Source organism: Electrophorus electricus, chromosome 14 (genome assembly GCF_013358815.1).
Source record: "Electrophorus electricus isolate fEleEle1 chromosome 14, fEleEle1.pri, whole genome shotgun sequence".
Lineage (NCBI taxonomy): Eukaryota > Metazoa > Chordata > Actinopteri > Gymnotiformes > Gymnotidae > Electrophorus > Electrophorus electricus.
The window spans coordinates 8,885,713-8,907,500 of NC_049548.1; the positions used below are offsets into that span (position 1 = coordinate 8,885,713).

General features: G+C 38.7%; 2 protein-coding genes across 3 annotated transcripts in view; both read right to left on the minus strand.

The window, feature by feature from the left end:
* LOC113572812 (testican-2-like) overlaps positions 1-10,528 on the minus strand; it is a 29,198-nt gene extending 18,670 nt beyond the window's left edge. For both annotated transcript variants that reach the window (XM_027002675.2, XM_027002674.2), the window contains exon 1: positions 10,187-10,528. In XM_027002675.2, the coding sequence (XP_026858476.2) occupies positions 10,187-10,375 (189 nt within the window). In that variant the 5' untranslated portion in view covers positions 10,376-10,528. The remainder of the gene's footprint in view (positions 1-10,186) is intronic.
* Positions 10,529-17,251: 6,723 nt separating this feature from the next.
* Positions 17,252-21,788, minus strand: part of ascc1 (activating signal cointegrator 1 complex subunit 1) — a 7,135-nt gene continuing 2,598 nt past the window's right edge. The window contains exons 6-10 of the mRNA XM_035533768.1: positions 21,423-21,556; positions 20,998-21,117; positions 20,499-20,623; positions 18,888-18,961; positions 17,252-17,638 (exon numbers count right to left, since the gene is read on the minus strand). Coding sequence (XP_035389661.1) covers positions 17,522-17,638; positions 18,888-18,961; positions 20,499-20,623; positions 20,998-21,117; positions 21,423-21,556 — 570 coding nt within the window. The 3' untranslated portion in view covers positions 17,252-17,521. The remainder of the gene's footprint in view (positions 17,639-18,887; positions 18,962-20,498; positions 20,624-20,997; positions 21,118-21,422; positions 21,557-21,788) is intronic.

Consider the following 21,788-nt stretch of genomic DNA (forward strand, 5'->3'; position numbering starts at 1 on the left):
GTCTCAGGATTCATAGCATCCAACCTCACCTCAGCAAGTGTGCCAGTGCCATGTTCGCTTAGCCAGTGTAGTTCAGGGTGCTCAGACTAATGGAACATGACTGCCCAGATGTTGCTCTGGGCCTCCAGAGAGCCACGTTAATGCTAACACTAATACTAGCCTGACTGAGTCTGGATACAAGCCTGAATGAGGCACTTTACTGGGGGCCAGAGATAGAACCAAGCATGATGTGTCCTTTGTCCTTGAGATGAAACAATTTAACCACATGTCTTATCACTATCACACAGAGGAACTCTGCAAGGACATGTACAACTGGAAAGATGGTAAAGGCACCCTCCCATACACACATACAAACCTACCTTCAAGAACACTTGTTCACACCAGACATATATATATATGTGTGTGTGTGTGTGTGTGTGTATGTTTTGTGTGTGCATTTTAATTCTTTATTCTAATCTCATCATATATTCCATGGAAAGTGATTGTCCCAAACACAATCTTCTACTGATAATATAATTAAGATAGAAGACTAGGAAACATTTCTAAAATGCACAGTGGAACCATTTCTGGTTGTGTCTCTGGCGTCCCTGCTCGATGTAAGTGGAGCATGACCTACTGGGATACTCTCTGGAAGGAAATTCAGCCTGGTTCACATTTGCATTTGTAAGCCACAATGGTCCAGTATATGAATACATGACAGAACATATATGAGTTTGTAGGCTTCACATCCTCTCAGTCTATAGCAATCAAACTGATCTGTTAAACCATGACCATCAATTTACTTTTTTGCTTTATTTATACATTTGACGGGGGACAACATGTAAATGTTATTTATTTATTTTTTATTTGTGTATTTATTTATAGTGGCTTTTGTTGGTTGGTTGGCTTAATTGCAGTGTCAGGGTTACTCAACATTTGAATTTCAAAAGACAATTCACAAGTCACTTACATTTCAAACTGGATGAAAGCTTGAGACTGAAACCTTGGCTACACAAAGGAAATATTATTTCTTAGGCTGACGCATCAACTGACTAATACATATGTTCTTTGACAAATGTTTCACTGTGTGGAGCATAAGAATGAGTATCAGGAATGTATAAAGTGTCTTACATACAGTTTGTCTGAATGCTTACAAAACACCGGCTTATTACACTTTATTACTAGGGGACGATTTAAATACAGAACATTTACAGTAAATGAAAGCACAAATACTAAATAAATGTTATGACTCAAATTATCCTACACAATCATGCATTTTAAATAACTATCCTACAGGAGCTCAGCAGTTCCTTTCCCCACTGTAAACTGGGCGTTTTGCCATGCCATTTGCTTTCACAGTGATTGGCTAAAGGTGACATGATTCAGTGTGAACGGTTAGCAATGCATGGTAGCTACTGAGAATGTATGTGTGATAACCACAAATGGTGAACTATTCGCTTGATCAGCACACAGTGGATCAGCTTTCAGTAAGTGAGTAAGGTAAGGTAAGGTAAGGTAAGTCAAGAAAGAAAAACACAGACGAGGTGAAAAAAGAAAGAAAAGAAACCATTTTCTCTCAACTTTGAGAGTTTGGCAAAGTATGCTGTGAGCTGAAAGGGTTGGCACAGTGTGTCTTCTGTCTTACTGCTTTCCAAATGAGAGAGGAATGGTGGAGGCCCACTGCTGCTTCATCCACTTGCAGACACATTAGGAGCACCTTGCTGACAATACCCACATATTAGGCAGGCTAGACAACACAAAACAGAAAAGCTGTGACGGCTGTCATTTTGCTCTGCTTGACAGTGATTCCATACTTTGTGAACTTTGAAGATCCTCTCTGCTAATGTCTCCCTTGAATCTCATTGACTCAAGTTTAAATTTCAATTCCATCTCGGAATGCTGTGTCTGTTTTAATTGTGTATGAGTAATATCTGAATCTTTAAAGTTTGATGTTTACATTCAACTCCTACATTCAACTCTATAAGCTAGTCATAATAACTTTTAATATGTCTCTTGAAAGACAATATAAGCTCAGCCACATGATGGTTTGTAATCAACAATGATTATTAATGGTTAACATGTTTAACAGTTATTTATTAGGTCACCCACAGATAGACTTAACAAATCAACAATCCTCAAGTACAGTCCTGGGCTTAAAGGCATGTGGTGCAAATAAGAACAGATCATTCCAATTACGCTAAACTTGAATCCCATCCTGAATCTACGTTGATGCAGATCTGCAAGCTTCTATAACACACCAGCAATGAGAACTTTGAGCAACTTGGGGATTTAGTGTTTTGAGTGTCCTGTTAACAGTTTGGTACATTTCCTGCTCTAGCAAAATGTCTACACCTAGTAGTCAAGTGGAAAAAGTAGAAAAATCACCAATATTGTAGTCCCTTCTGTCAAGCCAACAGTTTATCAGTGTTCCATTTAAAAAATATTGGTTTGATATGTTCTTGTGTTACATGAGTTGGACACAAATTCTAAAGGGAAAAATTGTTAAAAGCATCTTTAGCCAACTTAGCCAAGTCACAGTAGTAAGCTGTGATAAAAGCTGGAGAACTTGGCTATGGCTTGAAGTGATCACAGAGTAAACCCCAGTTGGATCCTTGAAGAAAAGCCAGTTTAGATGTGACCTTTTTTGTATCTGCTAATAGTAAGTCACTAACATGTAAACATGTCAGGTGCACTGAGGCTGCAGAAATGAATGAAATAAGAGCCTTGCTGACAACTGCACAGTCAGCAGAAAAGACATTTAAGATGAGATCACTGGGATACATAAAAAAGACTGTTCTGTCAGATCAGAACAAGGGCTTTGAGAAATGTTCTCCCCAGGGTAAAGAACCTGTGTTTCTGAATGCCCCACTCTTTCTTTGGTTCTGTGTAGTACAATAACATAAGAAAACTAATATTGATCATAGGTAAAACTATTAGAAAAGATGTGAATTCAAAATTCATTCAAACTTGATAGTCTAAGGGAATGCATTTGTTGAGTGTGATTAATTATATCTCTTCAAAACAGCATAATACCTGGAGACTCAACAGTCTGCCCCCATTGTCATGCCAAGATTATATCTCAGTGAGCTTCATAAAGGCTTAACTTATCCCCTGCTATTTGAAACCTGATATGACATTCAGGTTTCAGATAGCATTTTCAAATGAAACCTCATATCTGAGTCCTCCATGCAGTATTGGGTCACAGGTGTCAGTGTTCTCACAGCACTCCAGGAATCAACAAGAACAAGACAATAAAGGCAAACGTGAGCAGCTCAGATCACTACTGCCATTAGACTATAACCTTTCCCTAAGTGAATCATTTAGAAAAATATCTGACTTATCTTACATAGCTGACACTGAATTAGACAAAGCCATACATTCTGTAAAACTAAGCTAGTAATAGGAGGAAATTATAATATTACAGCTGGTAAACTGATTAAAAAAGATTTAGCTGAATTCACAAGCTGACTAAATTTAATTTCATTCCAGAATGAATATGAGCACTTGAACATGTACAACACAAAACATTACAGTTCTCTTTTTCATATCTGTGGATACTCAGTTGGTACAGCTGTGCATTGTATGAGTTCCAAATGAGATTTTGATGCACTGTTTTCAGGTGAGCGAAAAAAGGCTGTCAGTGACACCTCCGTCCAGTCACCCCCAGCATGTAACGGCTGATTAAGGTCATTTCAGTAGGCCCGCTCTGCAGATCCATTACTGCATCACTGTGCTGAATTAACTAACCCTCCCTCTGCCTCTCTCTCTCTCTCTCTGTCTCTCTCTCTCTTTCTCTCTCCCTTCCTCACACATACACAAATGTAGTTCGGTTTTGAACTGATCACTGAAAATGCACTCCCCCCCCCCCCCCTACTAGGGATCTGCTATTGAATTGCACAAATAAAACTTAAACACAGCAGAATGAATTGAAAACTGTCAATATGTTTCACACTGCTAAGCCAGTGTAAAGAATAGATGGCAGAAGGCTATGTAATGCACTGCAGACAGCATCTTGCCTGGTCCCGTAAGAACAGGTATATCAGCATACAGTAAGCAGCTTTCCCGCATCATAAAGCAAATGCTGGCAGAAGCAGTAGTTCCCAAGGAGGGCAGTCCAAGGTGTCACAGCCACATTGCCCAAGGCAAGAGCACTAAACAGAGGAAGCCACCACTTCCTCTGTGCATATGAACAGGACAACCAGCGCTGCCTGTGTCCATGCTGAAAGTATTTATATGCTGTAGTATGCAGTGTACTCCTGTAATGTTGCACTGAGAGGAATGCAGGGCACCCTGCTGGGTGAGCTGGAAAAGGCCAGGTGCAATTTAACAGACGACTCATTAAGAATTAAGCACCGTGATGAGAAATATGTGTGTGCTGATATGTTGTACTACTGAGCTCCCATAAGATCACTCATTAATATGTGAACATGATGCACTATGTAAGCAATGCTGTGAACAGAGATGTCAGCTTACAGTTCGAGAATGGTCTGTCAGCACAGACCATTCTAGAACCCAACTGGAACAAACTCTAGAGCTGTGTCCGATACTGTTCTCTATTCACTATAGTGCACTACTTTGCGGTTCAGCCATCTTGTAGTGGTGTCCAAAAATGTAGTGCGGGATATCCGGTGCACTGTAACAATTCCACAGTGCCCCACAATAAGTAGTGTACAATCAATGCACCCAAGTGGATAAGGAACGTCCATAATTCACTGCACTGTTTGGTTTGAAGATCTGTACACAGCTTCTCTAGGGGGGACAGAGGGATGATGGTGACATCTTCAGAGAGGCCTCGCAGGCCTGTTACAAATGTAAGCAGCAGGTTAACTGAAGAAATGCTTTTCAATTTTTGAAGTTGTTTCTGAAATCTCATAGAATAAGTTTACATTTACATCTAGATTTGATAACTTTCAGGTCAAATCATTTTTTGTTAAAAATCTTTTTTACAAGCATGCTAGCCAGTTAGCTACCAAACCAATGGACCACTTACATTACCTCTGGGACAGATAAAGATGTGGTGAGTTTAATTTGCCCGCAGCAGAGCAGGGGTACTTTTCTCGGGAAAGAGGCATGCAGCTCAACAAGGATGATGCTTTGTGAAACCATGTGTGCAACCCACGGTTTCTTATTTTACCTGAGATGTCGTCAAATTTGTTACAATGGACTATGGTTTGACATTCCGATTGTTTATAAGACACAATCTGCTATAACATAGTAATAAGATAACATGCTAACTTAGTGTCTGAAATCATTCACTGACTCGATGTATACTAGTGTTCTATGTAGTTATCTAGATTTTTGCATGTAGGAAATAGTGAATAGAGCATAGTTTCAGATACAGCTTAGTTATAAGCATTCAGTCTGCCTGGTTATAGAACGCAGACTTTCTTCCACCCACACTGCCTTGCAATGTCAACGGAGGCACTGATTCCAATTACAGATAGGCCACGCGTTATGCAGAGAACATGTTGTCCCCTCACTAATGGCACAGCAGCTTGAGCAGATCATTCTCCACAGGACCAAAGCATAAGACAACAGGTCTTACAGCTGCTCTGTCCACATCACTTATATAGAATTTAATAAGGTGAAAGTAAATATGTTGAGTTAAAGTAGACTTACTAGGCCCAAAGGTCAGCAGAATGTACTACTTCAGACTGTTCTATTTTTTTGAAAATGAAAACCCTACTGTAAACTATGGAGGAATATAAAGAATATGTTAAGAAATGTTAAACATAGATGTTCATGTCAACACACATTTGGAGCCAGTTCTTCAGATCCAAAGTCCAAAAATTATGTATTGTACTATGACTAATAAGGAGAAACATTCTGGCATGAATGGATTCACAGCTTTACTAATTATACAGTTTGACATTTGAGCTGCTTGTAAGCAAATACCAGGGAAGAGAGGCTTGACTAATTTTCTTACCACCTTACATCCAAATTAAAGTTTGCTTTACATGGGTGTGATTGACTAAAGTAAGACTTGCCCTATATTCATCACAAAAATGAATGTTTTCCCATTTCACTTAAAAACTCTATCGAATAATAAAAAATATTTTGTTCTCTGTGTGCTTGCCATCCAATGACATCCTATCTGTGTTTCCTCTCCAAAGGATCACTTTCCCAGTGGCCTGTGGAAGACTGTGCACCTGCTCTCCAATTACACATTAAACAGAAAACAGTGCAGCAGTATCTGCTCATTATTTTTGCCTGAATGCTATGTATGGTTGCTGTGACTAGCAAAGGATTAGTGTGTGTTTGTGTGTGTGTGGTCCATCATTTTAGAGTCTGTATATGTAAGTGGGCTGGGTCTTTGCTCCCCTCTTGTTTCACTTTATAATGCTACCTGCCATATTATAAACTCTTCTTCTCTCTCACATAAAAACACACTTTCAGTCATATAACTTATAAGATGTAATAGTACCACGTACCAATAGTGAGACGTAATAGTCTCTTCTTTCTCTATCACACCCTACATGCTAGGGTGCATTTGAAATGGTAGACTACATACTGTATACTGCATATGGATATGGGGCCCATTCAGTAAGTGAGTATGTAGTATTCCATTTCGGCTGCATTCATGCTTTTATTATAAATTTAAAAAATTCACCTACTAAATCTTATTCACTAATATCAGTGTAGAAGGATCCATACTCATGAAACTCACCAGAAAATCTACATTAGGCGTATCATTCCGAAAGTGAATATTGTGATACCTATGCTCCTGTGCCAGAAAATAACATGTTAGATGTACCTAACCACAGGAGATAGCATACAAGAGGCACCTGCTTCCACTGCAGACAGCTCATAGCTATTTACTGCTGAGGAGCTTCAGAGTTAATATGTGAATGAGCTCTGTACACCAGAAGCCATTGTTTCATTTGAGCATCTCAGCTTTTAGAAGAACTGTTGTTGTCTCTATGACAATGAATTGCCTTTGTTCACTAGTATGACACCCATTCTGGAGAAGTACAGTTAAATCAGAGGCAGAGAAGACAGCAAAACAAAACCCACAAGCCAAAGGCATTGTCCTCTGTTCTGCTCCACCTAATGAAGAGTAGAGGGAGCTGGAGGATATTTGTAAGGGACAGACAGATGGACTCTCTGTTCTTTTCTCTGTATTGTATAAGTGTAGAATCTTTTAGGTTTAATGAAGAAAAAACACCAAGAAGCTATTTCGAAGCTGATGGAATAATTATTGTGGTTTAAAAAGCAAGTTTTTAAAAGTCCCTCTTCCAGCCTAAATTTTCTCAAAGTATTAAATCTGCAGTAATAATAAACTGTTTGAGTAAATGAATGTTTATTTCCAAGCAGCCAATCTGGTCATAGCATGTTGCAGGCTCCTTACATGACTTAGCAGCTATAAACTGTTCATCTCGTGTCTTGTTTCTACCCCTCAAATCAATCTAGAACAGTATTCCTACAATTCATAACCTAAGGAGGACATAAAATGCCTCTTCTTACCCCCTTCTTTGCAATCTGTCCCATGAACCATAAGTGTGCCCATTGATTTACTCTGAAGAAAAAGGAAAAGATGCTTACAGGAATATAAAACCACCAGGAAAGTGCCGAACTTCTTAAAGGGGAGATGTTTTATCTGTTTACACATACTTAGCACATAAAGGCTACAAAATCCTTAGGAATGGCATAAATAAGAGAAATATTGAGAAAAAAATGTATTATCTTAAAACACAAAGACATGAGTGCTGTGAAGTCCTTATAATTTAGTCAACTATGCAATATCAGTTCTTTGGCTACAAAATGGTACCTTCTCAAGCTGAATCTGGTTGATTGTGTATCTTTTGTTTCTTCACTTTTTATATTCATACTGATTTTTTTTTTACTTGAAAATACAAATTCAAAGTAAAAGCATCAAAGTATCAAAGTAAAATCAAGTAAAAGCATGGTGTAAAAATTATTTATTTATTTGGAGAAAGAAAAAGCTTAACCTTTGCTGTCATGTCTTCTGTGCTTTGGGCTCTGAGATGCTCTTCAAATGAAAACATATCACAAAACAGCAGACGGACTGCATTCTGTTCTCTGTATGTGGTGAAAGGAATCACAGCACACAAACAAGCCAAACATTGAAATCCCATAGTTACACACCGCCTCTAATCCAATAAACACGCTTCCTCTACAAGTGTCATGGCAATAACTCATCATAGGGCTCAATACTTTGAATTGTCAGGAGTTGATCTGGATGAATGGGAATTTAGCATTAGTTCATGGATACTGAATATGACCATGCAAAGAAGAATTCATCTGGAACACTTTGTTTGTGAGTCCTTCAATGCCAGTATGATTAGTAAGTGGTAAATGATAAATCAACTAGTGTCAAGGTAGGTAGGGTCAAAATGAGCCCTAGCAGCGTTTAAAGGACATGAACACACATTGCACACATTGCAGTGTGTAAACACTAAAGAAATAGTACAATCCTCTACTCAATCAGTTAAAAGCCATTTTAAAGCTATTAGTCAACCACCAGGCAAAGCACTCAAGAGCTGTAAGTTCACCTGCACAGTCTCGTCAGCATTCTCCCATATTCCATGATCTCCCATCACCCAGTTTCTTCCTCACAAAGACATACATGGTGACTAATACAACACAGTGATGAGTAGGACACAGCAGTGACACCGGGCCATGACAGCAACATGACAGACCTGTGTTATTCCGCCTACAGCAATCCACTCGTCAATTCATTTTTGCCTCACAGTTCCTCTCAAGATTTAAATAAAACTGTCGAATCCTCTGACAGAAGCCGAGACCTAATATAAAGCACCCGCTCCACCTCCCTGCTCCACCTAGACTCCACACACGTCTCTTCCCCTTACCTGTCACCTGGCTCGCACCATGGCCCAAGTAGCCTCTCACACAAGATAAATAACTACACGTCTTGCCCCCTCTACCTCAAGTGGACAGTAGATCTGGGGGGAGCAGCCAGGCTTCAGCTGCTGTTTTTTTCTGTTAGGCATGTGTGAAGGTGTGAGGCGGGTGGTGAAGCAGCGTGGGTGCAGTCATACGTATCGTCATTCTTCCGCTGCTCTAAAACTCATTTTCCATGCAGGCAAATGAGGCAATCAATAAATATTGATTAAGGAATGCAGACGCTAGTCCAAGCCCCCGTTTGAAATTCAATTGAATTTTAAACCCGAGCCATGTTCACAGCTTGATTAATTCCGAGAGCAATACTACAATCTTCAACGAATTGTCAGCAAGCCTCTTCATATCACCTGTTTTAAGTCTTTCTTAAAGAGTCGGAGGTTTTTTATTACACTCACATTGCATAATCCCACTTTTCACAATGCCATCTAAACTTTTTTTATTTCAGTGATAACCTTTTAAGTGAGCAGATTTTTAGGACACAGGTAACTGGAGAAGAATGTTATACTCATATAAATAAAATACAGGGATAATAAATACATTAGTCTTTATGTTTTGTTTTAGGAACTTGTGATTTTAATTAAGGTGCATTGTATTACATAAATAATTTCATAGGTAAATAGGTAAACTTAGGGGCTAAAGGACGACTAAACGAAGACGTTCTCTTAGATGTCTAGTCATCTGGACAGGTGGTAAGGGTAATGCAAAACACCTGACAGAATTATAAATAAGATTCTACATCTGACCTGCAAATTATAAAGTCATGGATGGAAGCACTATTTTGGTTTGCTGGTAGGCTGCTGGAATAGGTTACGACAACAGTCGGATGAGGGTGTTTTTACTATTTTCGCGTGCGGCAATCGGGCGTTGTCAGTTAAACGTCTTATTTAACTTTCTAGGCAGGTGGAGAAGATAATCCAGCATGTGATGCAATGCAACCCAGTTATCGTCCTGCAGAAGTCATAAACGTCTTGTGACAATTCGAGCAATAGCAGAATCTTAGGACGTGAATTAAAATTTTGGATAGGCATACGTGTACTTGCCTGGGAGAAATCGCGGAAGCGCATTTGATAATGATAATGATGAATGAAATTTAGTTTCTATACTAATTTTGTCAAAACTACCAGAATAATCCTCTATGGTTAACGGCATCAGCTGTATAGGATACATTTAGCTAGTTTATATATAGTATTAAGTTAGCAGCATCGTTCACCATTCATTCCTTGGAAGCATAGTTTAAACAATGAAATGTGGTTTTCTTTGTCATTACACTTGTTCCATTGCTTCAATAAAATACATATTATAGATTAGAAAAATGCCAACTCACGTCTCGAAAACGGTTCCAGTGCTTTATCTTGCGGCTGTACTGTGATATGGTTGACAGCCATTGCTCGTCTTCCATGAAATTCGCCGCATTCTCTCCCAATTTTCCAGTCTTCGCATCACCCTGCATCGTAGATCCGGCCAAGGTTAGTACCAGAATCTGAAGACACACTAGATTTGTTATCCCGGCCATCAGTACTGCGTTATGTCGGTGAAAAATACTATTTCTTTCCCTCGGTCTTCTTCCTCGCACACAAACACTACAAACTAAACGGTAAGGAGCGCGAAGTGATGTCCGCGAATGTGATCTCTCCAGCAGAAGCAAAGCGGCAAGTAGGGGTGTGTGTGTGTGTGTGTGTGTGTGTGTGTGTGTGAGAGAGAGAGAGAGAGAGAGAGAGGCAGAGAGTCTAGCAGAGAGAGAGAGAGAGAGAGAGAGAGTCAGAGAGTCTATGAGAGAGAGAGAGAGAGAGAGAGAGAGAGAGACAGACAGACAGACAGACACAGAGAGAGAGAGAGAGAGAGAGAGAGAGAGCAACAGACAGACAGACACAGAGAGAGAGAGAGAGAGAGAGAGAGAGAGAGAGAGAGACACTGACTGACTGACCGACTCATCAAAACGTGATTAGGTTTCTTGATCAGTTTGGTCAGCTATTACAAATGGCCAAATATTAGCATATAACGGTGGGCTAATAGTGTGGGATAATTGAGTGGGAAATTATAACTAGTACACCATGGTACAATAATCCACAATGAGGGTGAAATGCGCCTCTTATATTTGATCATTCCTACCACAGAAAGGTGAAAGGCCCATGCTGACTCCAGATTATAGTTACTTAAAATCTTTGATAGCATGACAAGAGATCAGACACATGGAAACAGGCCCCTACCAGTGCATACAGACACACTACTGCAGTGCACAGCTTCAGAACCCAGTTTAGATTCTACATTTAGGAACTTTTGCTACAGCATAAATAGGAGATTAGTCTGATCCTTAAGAACTTTCAGCATACAATAATTCAGTGCTTGTAATGGCATTTGAGGATCCAGATTATGAACACATCCCATTGAATAAATTTACACCTAAACTCCAATTATGTCTTGAATTGAATTTCACCATGACTAACACTTTACTTACGGGCATTGTTTAGAAGGCTACACGACACCTAGCATACCAAATCCATTCATGACAACTGACTTGAACATGCATATACATGTATAAATGCCTATTATAACAAGGGTAAGATGATATAAATGTTACTTTTGTCAATTTTGATGTCAAGTCGACATAACTATGCTAAGTTAAAGATTTTTGGTGATACTAAAAAACACTAAGCTGCAAAGTAAGTTGTCATTTCAAAGTCAGACACTACAAAGTGTCATGACATCTCCTAATATCACCAAAAATTTTGATGTAGTTATGATAACTTGACATCAAGGTTGACAAAAGCAGGTTTTATGAGATCTCCTGTTTGGCACCAGTGGGTCAGATGGACAGGACATGAAAACACCTGGTTTTAGAGTAGCACATCTAAAACCAGATTTGAGTTAAGGAGAAACTTATGAGAAATGAATTGATACCATTATTTTTTCTGTCCTTTAAAATATATTACTTACACAATTATTTATACAGCAGGTTGAGAATATCCTTGTCAATATATGTATATTTTTTATTAGAACAGCAGTGGTATATTTATTAATTTCTTGAAAACACAAATGTAAATTATTTACAAAAAAGCTAAGTCATTTTAAGTCTGAAAGTAATAAACATAATCAATATCATCTACATATGTATCTTATCATTAAAACAAGTCAATCAATAAAACATTTCCTGCACCCTTGGCAGCAAATCAAACAAAAGCTTTGTAAATATTCATCAGTGGACAGTGATAATCACCCAATATCCATATACCCTGAGACAAGCAATTCAGCCACTGGGGAAAAAGGGAATCAAAAAACTCAGCTTGAAAGCCAGTGATTACTGTGATGCTTATAAATAGGGGATTGCTTGATTGGACTGGTCAACAATAAATGTTTAAAAAAGAACATAAAAATGCTTTTTCCCCTTTTCAAGGCTGTATAGTCCTAACAACAGTCTACCAGCATATGCTTGAGAACACAATGCTTTTAATATTGACCAATCAGAATTTGTGTAAAATATGGCAAATTATCAGTTGAATTGGTCAGTATATTCAGATAATTCATGATGATCTGATTAGACCTTTGTATCTGGTTTCCTGAACACAGATACCTTTTCAGCTCTAGATATGTCTTGGTATTTATAAAACTGCTTCATTTGAAGTACAGAGGGTAGATTGTGTATCTAAACAATCTGAGCAACTGAGAGTAATCCATCTTATATACTTCATTTTTAATTTTAGAATTTTTATACAGTTGGAGTCTAGGTGCAATACTTAATATTTGGTGCAAGACAAAACATAATTGGTTCATCTATAATCAGAACACTGCAGATGACACCTAAGAGATTTGAACATATAAAAGTAGAGCTTGTGAATGTTACTTTTAAGAGCATATAGATATAATCATGGTGAAGGGTAGTGGGAAAACAGAAAACTGAGCAGATATTTAGAGCAGAACAAGCCTCTGGCTTTCACAATATATCTTACACACTGTTACTGAGTGGGCTTACATGAAAATACACCACATTACAGATACACTGTGTGGTATATTCTTCACCCAGTGAGTGTGTCTACAAGCAAATAGATTGTGTATTTATAAGTTACAAAGATTACTTCTTATTACAATATTTAAATGAAGGAAAATGTGTTGCTCCACAAGGTTGGTAGTGAAATATATGAATAAAATATAAGGTGGTTATTCTCCCATTTCTAGTTTATATTCAGCCTAGTGTCTGTGACAACCATCACTCAAGAGATCTGGAGCAAGCCACTGTGCAAGGTCAGCTGTTCTCTCCCCCTCTGCTTCACCTGCGTGCACCATGCTCAGCAGTGGGAGGGCCAGCGCAGGGTCAGTCCAGATCAGCCTGAATGCTAACAACGCAATTTGCTCAAACTACAGTTTACGTTTCATTACTGTTTCATTACTATAAAACACTGGCAGGTCATCAATCTCAGTTCCATGTTTAGAAGGGGTATTATTTCATAATTAATGATATATATATATATATATATATATATATATATATATATATATATATATATATATATATATATATATATATATACAGAGAGAGAGAGAGAGAGAGAGAGAGAGCAGTAATTATGAAATAACAAATTGTAAGCCACAATCACACTTACCCTTTTTCCTTCCAAAGAACGCTTCTAGCCTGCTTCCCTGCTAACACGTCACCACTAAGTTTATAGGCAGTACTCACCTTTTCTATACATCAGAGCCTCCTTACAATTCAACCACGTACGAAACCCCGTTCCTGGTTTACGACTGAGAGGAATACACCCAAACAGCAACAATACAATGAAAACAAATCTATTAGTGTTGCATTGGTAGGACTTAAATCACTAGAGTTATAAAGAACTCAAAAAATGCCTAAAATGTTTGATCCATTTACAATGCACTGCACGCACGTGAATTGAGACGAACAACAACCTTTTATTTCAGTAAATCTGTACATTATTTATCCGTCTAATTTTAATGGCCAAGAACAGCAGCCTGGCATGGTTGTCACCTCGTGTCTACTCGATTATTATTGTACAGTGAAATATCAGGCATTTTCATTGCCTTTTTTCTAAGAATATCAATCATGCTGTAAGGCTCATTTTTTTACTAACACCAGGAATCACTTTACAAATGTTTACACTCTTTTTCTGTCGCCTATGTGTAGTACCAACTGGCAAGCTTTTTTTAAAAAACATCTGATCCATACAGATGAATGCCAAATGCTTAAGCCTTCCAGGCAACATTCATGACTATGCAATTCCAGCCAGCAGTACATCACCTGGTCTTAATTTCACAGAACACACAGAACACAGAATCACTAAGACAGAAAGTTGAGAAACTAAAATAAAGCAAGTGTGTTATATTTTATGTTTAAAATCCCAAACAAAAAATTAGGGAAACAGCTCCATGTTGAAAACTGTCTCTGGGTTAGTTAACAGAGCATGGCACTGAATTCATGCCCATAATACAGTGGACATAGAGAACAGAATGAACAAGAATGTAAGCAGCAAGAGAGCCAGAAGGATAAAAGACTGAAGCACAAGACAAATAGGACAATGTAAGATTTCATTTACAGTATGAATATAATATTAGAATGAATTCAGTTACATTAAATTGAATCCTAACTGAATTTCCTTTATTTATGCAAAAGCAACATCGATTTCCACATTCAAGAGAGGACAGTCAAAGACAAATAAGACCACAAGTGTTAGGACATTATATGAAATTAAAATGAATTACATTAGATTAACAGATAGCAAAATCCTTCTTGTCTCTTGCCTAAGCAGCACCATTCTCCCCCAGTGAATTGGGCACAAATATTTTTCCCAGATATTTTCCCAGAAGAATAAACATGACAGTAAACTTTCCTGATATCAACACTCAGTCACGTCCTAGTCCAAAGTGTCTGCTGGACCAGAGCATCTGACAAGAATTTGAGGCGTGCTGATCACTATTTCTATAGATTACTGCATGTATTGATGGACAGCCTCTAAATGACTTAACCCACATCTATAATAATGGTGTTCGTGCTGAGCTCTGCACTTCTGTGCTGCTATAGTGTGTGTACCACTAAAGAGTTGATCGACGAATGGCCAGAGTGAAGAAATCTTAATTTGGGCAGATGGATTGAGAGTCCCTAGGTATGTTGTTATCGAGCTTAGAGTCCTGATTCCATCACTCTAGCAAACAATCCCAAACCTCAAATATCTCAAACACATAACTAGGAAAATCTTGTCGTGCCTCCAACAATGTATATAAGCTGTGATATTGCTACTGAAACATGCTAAAGGAAGAACTCAGTCCAGCATTTATACTAACGCAGAGCTGGATTTTCTGTGTTCAGTGCACAGCGGCACCAGGGACTCGGCCTACAGCAGAGAGAGAGCTCATTAATCACGGCCTATTGGAGGAGACACAAGATCAGGCTGAATCCTCTTGGGGTGAGTGCTGGAGCCTCGGGAGGAAGAGAGCTGACTAATTAACCAGAGAGGGGGAGAGAGAGAGAGACAGAAAGAGATCAAAGATAAAATAAAAACCACGCAGCAAACCAAACGACCTTTCACAGAGCAGAAATGCCAAATGTCAGTGTGAAATATCTATATTTGAAAGGCAGTATTACAGTGAGGACTTCTGTGATAAAGTCAGCAGAGCCAGATCTAAAAGATCTGCTTAGAAATGCCTAAAACAAAATACAAAACTATTTTAGGGCAAATAAAAGCTATTTTATAAAATGTTGGGCACTGGACATTATGGAGAGGAGTGTTAATATTGATTTGGTATCTAACTACTGTTACTTAGTTCTTCACTAACTTACAGCACATTTAGATACCATTTTGCTATACATGTTATGCTTATTAATAGTGATTTGATCATTCTTTACTGTTAGGCCAGTGCATATTCACAAGTTAACAAATTATAAAGAAGCTCTGTTGGATTTAACAATATCCGCCATCTAAGGGACATATAAAAAGCTTCTGTAAAAATGTTATAAAGTACCTCTGGTGTAATAAATGTTAATGTTTACAGGTTTATAGCATCTGACAAAAAGTACCAGTAATGAGCTTTCAACACTCTACCTAATGAGAAAACACTAAACTGTGTAGTGGTGTGGCTGTATAGGAATGTGGTTTTAATACTCTTGCAGATTATCTCAGACCTACACAATTTTACAAATTAGCTATTTAAAAAATCATAAACAGAGACATAATTAATGGTCTATTTTAATCATTAATTCATGTTAAATTATGATTTTATAGTGAATTTACAGGATTCGACAGGTTTTCAGAATGCTTCATGTAATTTGTAATGTAAATCATAGTCAACAATCTTTTGCAAGTGGACCTATATGTGAGGGATTGGCTCTGTTACTGCAGAACCCATTACTGGTAGGAGAAAGATAATATCGACACTTTCACACTAAAAGATTGTCCTAATCAAACTTTCTCTGAGGTGTTTAGAATACAAGCAAACACAGTACACATACTCACTACTACACACTAAACAAGCCCACAATCCCTACTGCACCCTAAACCAGCGTACACTCCCTACCGCAAACTAAACCAGCACACAATCAATCAGTAGACACATTCCCTACTGTGCAATAAACCTGAACACACTCCGTACTGTACAATAGAGAGCTGCTAGAGAATCCCTAAAACCATCCCATTACCATCCCCATGTGCTTCAACATTGTTCACACACCAAACATTACCAAGCACCATCCCGTCTCAATCCCCGCTCCATCTCCATGTACTTCAACTGTCCACACTCCAAAACACGTGTAACGAAGCACCATCCCAATCCCTACTCCATCCTCATGCGCCCCAGCAGTATTCACTACTGTCCAAATAATGCTAACTAGGAGTTTCTGCAAGGTCGTGATTAACCTGAACCTTCATTACAGCTCTAAACAAAACACCAAAAAGGTTAGCCATCTAGAAGAACACCACTAGGCAAGAAACCCTAGATACCACTAACAATAGGCTTTTTCCCTGGACCGTGTCAGTTCACTGGCACGGGGTGCTATTCTTTTCCTTTTGCGGACTAAGAAACTCTGGCCATGCTTGAAATTATTCCCATTTGACTCACTGGGAACCAGATGGCGTAAAAAACCATCAGTCCCTGGCATATGCTAAAGAGTGTACCACTTAATACCCAGCCTCGTTCTCTGCCCTCACAGTTCCTATGTCTCTTATTTGCACAATGGTGCTTTAGTTTTAAGCTCTATGAGGTCCCCTGCTGGCCACTAACTGCAACCTATGTGCTGTTTCACTTCCTATCACTTTTTCATCCTTTGGCACTTTCAGAAATGCACACTAAAACAAGAAACCACAAAACATCACACCATTGTGCTATGAAAACTTACATGAAAAGCAAAATAAGATTTATTTTTAAAAAACCACAATGACACAGGATATAAGCTACTTAGTTATTTTAATGCAACATTATATGTTCACTGCTGCCTCACTAAATTATATCTGCATTCAATCAGAGCAGATATACTTAATCCTCAAGGTAAGCCCCCACAATGTTTGGCGCATGAAGCTTAGAGCAGTAATCAAACTACATGGCTGACTATTTAGGCTCTCAAAACCCACAATAGTGGGGAACAAACTCCACAATAAAGAACACTCAGTATGAGTTTATCTTAATAGGTGTGTATTTGTGAATACATAAGGAATGCATGTCAGATGAAAGAGACTTGTCCAGCTGAACAGTAGTATCCTGTACAGTCCGAGGAGAACCTCTGAGATAGCCGTACAGAGTCCAACTCAAATGATCCGAAATAAAACTCCCCAAACATCTAAATGGAAGCAAGGAAGAGAAAGACAGAGAGAGGTGAAATACCAAATTAAAACTTGCAGAAAAGGGTAAAATATAATTTACTCATTGGCCAGAAGACCATGTTTTGCAGTAATGTATGCCACAAATTCTAGGAGGACTGATTTAAGATAACGTATACGGCTTTACTGCTTGAACTCTATGCTTAGTGACAACAAATTATGTGCAACAGTAATGCCTTGTTTTGCACACATACAGACTTGAGGATGTGGGTGGCAAATGAGGGTGTGCCACCCTCAGTGTGCCTGGACTCCACAAATTTCTCCCCTCATATGGTGATTACTTAATTATTAAATACAAGTTAATTTAATAATTTAATTAACCTGTATTTTTCATACAGTGCTAAGTGGATCTAAGTTAAGACTATTTGCAAGAGTTCCAGTAAGAATTCAAATAAATTTTAAGACTGTCACAATATTCGTGATGTGCTGACCAATACTTCAGGGCAATGAGCATTGTGATTCTGTAATTTTGAAAAATTCTTATACATTCATTGGTTATCATCAGCAGTGATCACCTTAATCTGAAGCATTCACCAGAAATGGGTTCAGTTCTGTGACTGTTTTTAAAGCTTATACTGTGTAAGCACAGCTGCATGGACAGAAATGTTTATATATTTAAAAAAAGGGCATGAGTGATAAGGATGCTTCTGTTTTCTTTGGCACTCATGAAGTAAACTGTTTTGCAGAAGTTAATTCCCTCTCTAATTGTCCACACCAAATCCAGTTAATCAATTTCTTCAGGAGAACCAGAATATTTGAAACATAATAGATACAGGCAAGTATTAAAGTCAACAAAGCAGGGATAGGGTAGAACAACCTTTATTTAACAGATCGTGATGGCATCAGAAAAACTGTGGATAGTCTGTGTATCCTTTGTTTAACAACTCTTGCTCATTAAATTGAGGGCACACACACATACATATATATATATATATATATATATATATATATATATATATATATATATATATGTGTGTGTGTGTGTGTGTGTGTGTGTGTGTGTGTACTTTGCTTGCACAGCTGATGAAAGACCTCTGTCTAAAAAGTTTCCTCCTCAAACTGTTGTCAGATTAAAACCATATAACAGATAACACTATTTCCAGAATTTATAACTTATATCTCACAGCTATTGCATAATGTTCCATGTGGAAATCTTGGCAGCTTTCTTCATTCTATTAACTGAAATAAAATGTAAAGCTCATTTCTCACCTCCAAAATGTTTTTGGCATCAAATGCTTCTCGATCTTTTGTAGTGTGCCTTCCCAGACCCCCTTTATCCTCCACTGTTTGATAAAAGCATATTAAAGAAGGGCACACACACACACACACACACACACACACACACACACACACACACACACACACACACACACACACACACACACACACACACACACACACTTATGGCAGAGCATCCTAATTTTTAATAGCACTCTATAACCAAATAACCAACATGTCTGTCTCTTAATCATGCGCAATACATGGCATTGGAAGTGTTGGGTGCAAGGGTATGTGAGTGACTATCTGAGCTCATTCAGCGCTCTCAAAACAGCACTTTTTCTTCTGAATGTCAACATGGACAGGACCACCACAACAACAGCAGCAGCAACTGGTCAAAACAAGCTTCTTATAGAAACACAGGCCTGTGTTGCAGGCAGTAAACAGCTACTGCAGAGCTGGCTACCTTCCACTCACAGCACCTCAATGAGCTCTTTGTTAGTGGTGCAGAAAAACACCCTGCACTGCTCACGAAAACATTTTCTTATTCACTCACACACACATGCGCACGCACACAAACATACACATAGAGACACATGTACACACACAATTTTCAAGCCAACAGAAGCAGGAATGTTTTCAGGTACTGGCTATGCATCACCACTTGAGCAACTGATACAGCTGTAATCTTGAAGAGGGAGGCTCCTCTGTCACTGCTCTTCCAGGCATCTGGGTGAGGACTATTAGATTTAAGACTGCTGACAGCTTCTAAGTAGGAAGTGAGGTCATGGATATGAGAGTGGCTAGATTTGCTGAAACTTCTAAGGAAGGACAGTCATTCTCAAAAAAAGAAACATGACCACTTAGCCTTGTATTCCTATGCGAAAAACACACCAACTAGCCTTTAATCCACACAAATGAATGAGCACACAAGAATGGATGCGTAGCATCATCCAATGTGACTTTCAAAACAGGTTACACAACGCGGAGACTCTCTGGCAGCGAACAGGAACACACTGTCCCTCTGTGAACCAAATATCAGCTGTGTGCGAAACCCAAATGGTCGTGTCCAGCCCACACCGCCTCATGGAGGGAAAACTGCAGCGCCCTGCCCACTCAACCAGCAATCCAACAGTAAGGTGCTGCAGCAGCTTTAGGGAGCTTCACCATCGCTATTGATGGAGTGAGCTACTTTTGTTCCATTATATGGCAATGACATATCAGTGCTATTCTGTTTTCAATGAGTACTGTAAACAAGTTACAGCCACTTCTGTCATCAATGTTTGCTGCTGTTTCTGAGTTGGGGCATGGGTAGGTATTAGTAGGTGTCTGATATGTAATACTGAAGTTTATCATTTTACACACACACACACACACACACACACACACACACACACACATTTTTATATATATATGTATGTATATAGTGTGTGTGTGTGTGTGTGTGTGTGTTAGTTACTTGGCTGCCCTTGGGGAAGACGACCAATTGCCAGGGAAAGTGTACTGGGAACATATTTTCATCCATGTGCTCAATGTGTTAAAGTGCAGGCAATAGGAGTGTGAGAAATACTATGCAGGTTAATGTGCATAGTAGACACATACCTGAGGGATCTTTCCTGAACAGTGTGTTCATGACAGTAGCGTGAAGTTTCACTCTGTCCCACTCTTTATCCATCAATCCTGCTGCTACAAAACACTCCACCAGCCTGTCTGCTATCACCTGCAATCTGCACACATGGACACATGCACACACCAATAAGCTTTACTTTGTTTTTAGTAATCAAAAATTATTTTATGATAAAATGTATGTATTTTACCAATGCTGAAATAGAAAAATAATCATTTTTTCCACTTCATTTTCTGTTGGTACAGCTTATGCTACAGTGCCACATATTGCTTAGTTCACTCAGCAGATCAATGTGAACTTACCACTGCAAAAGGAAAATGTGAAAGAAATGTAGCACCTGCTATAAACGTTCTGCAATGCTTCAAAGGAACATTTGTTGGCCCTCTTTTACTGTAGACTATAATGCAATAAGGAAGCAGAGCAATCAAAGGTCATTAAAGCGTAACAGCAGGCTCACTGAGGCATGCTGCTTACTTGTTGGAGCCATCCTGAACGCTGACCTTGGCATACAGGACGTCCACCATTGAGGGATCGTCATTCATGTATTCGATTCCCCTCACCTCCAAGGGTAGAGGCTTCCCTTTGGTTATATCCCTGCAAGTATAAACAAACATATACATACACTGACTTCTCAATACATATAATACAATATACCAGACATAATTCCTGGCCTAACATGTTCTAACACCTACTAACTACTCTATGTGTGGATAGAGTAAGGTGTAACTGTGTGTCATTCCGTATTAAAGTTTTATAGGTGTGGTGAACAAAAACCATCAGAAAACTTGAACAAAGAAAAAAAAAAGCAATTTCCTTTTAACAGAAATACAGAATGTCCTATTAAGAGAGTAATTTGGTCCACAACACAGGTGTCTTAGATACCCAAGTGTCTTAGATACCTGATGAAACTCTGAAACTTCTGAAGAAGCTCACATGCTCGCATCACTTCCTGTTCATTCAGTAGGGCCATGGTTCCTATAGTAAGGTGCAGTTTAGCTGGGTTTTGAAAGACACTTCCGTCCACGCCCATATCCTGCAGAGAGTAATGGACTGACTGAGATAACAATGCGGTTTATCACTTTTGTACTAAAGTAAATTTCTTTGGTGCTATTTTTGAATGCAGACATTTGACATTGCTTATCAGTGACTCCTATAAAGTGCAATCAGAATGTGCAAAAAAAAAAAAAAAAAAAAGTATTCATGAGGTTCAGCTCTGCATCCATACAGATACAACAAATTATCCACACCAGCCATTTTGATGCAGA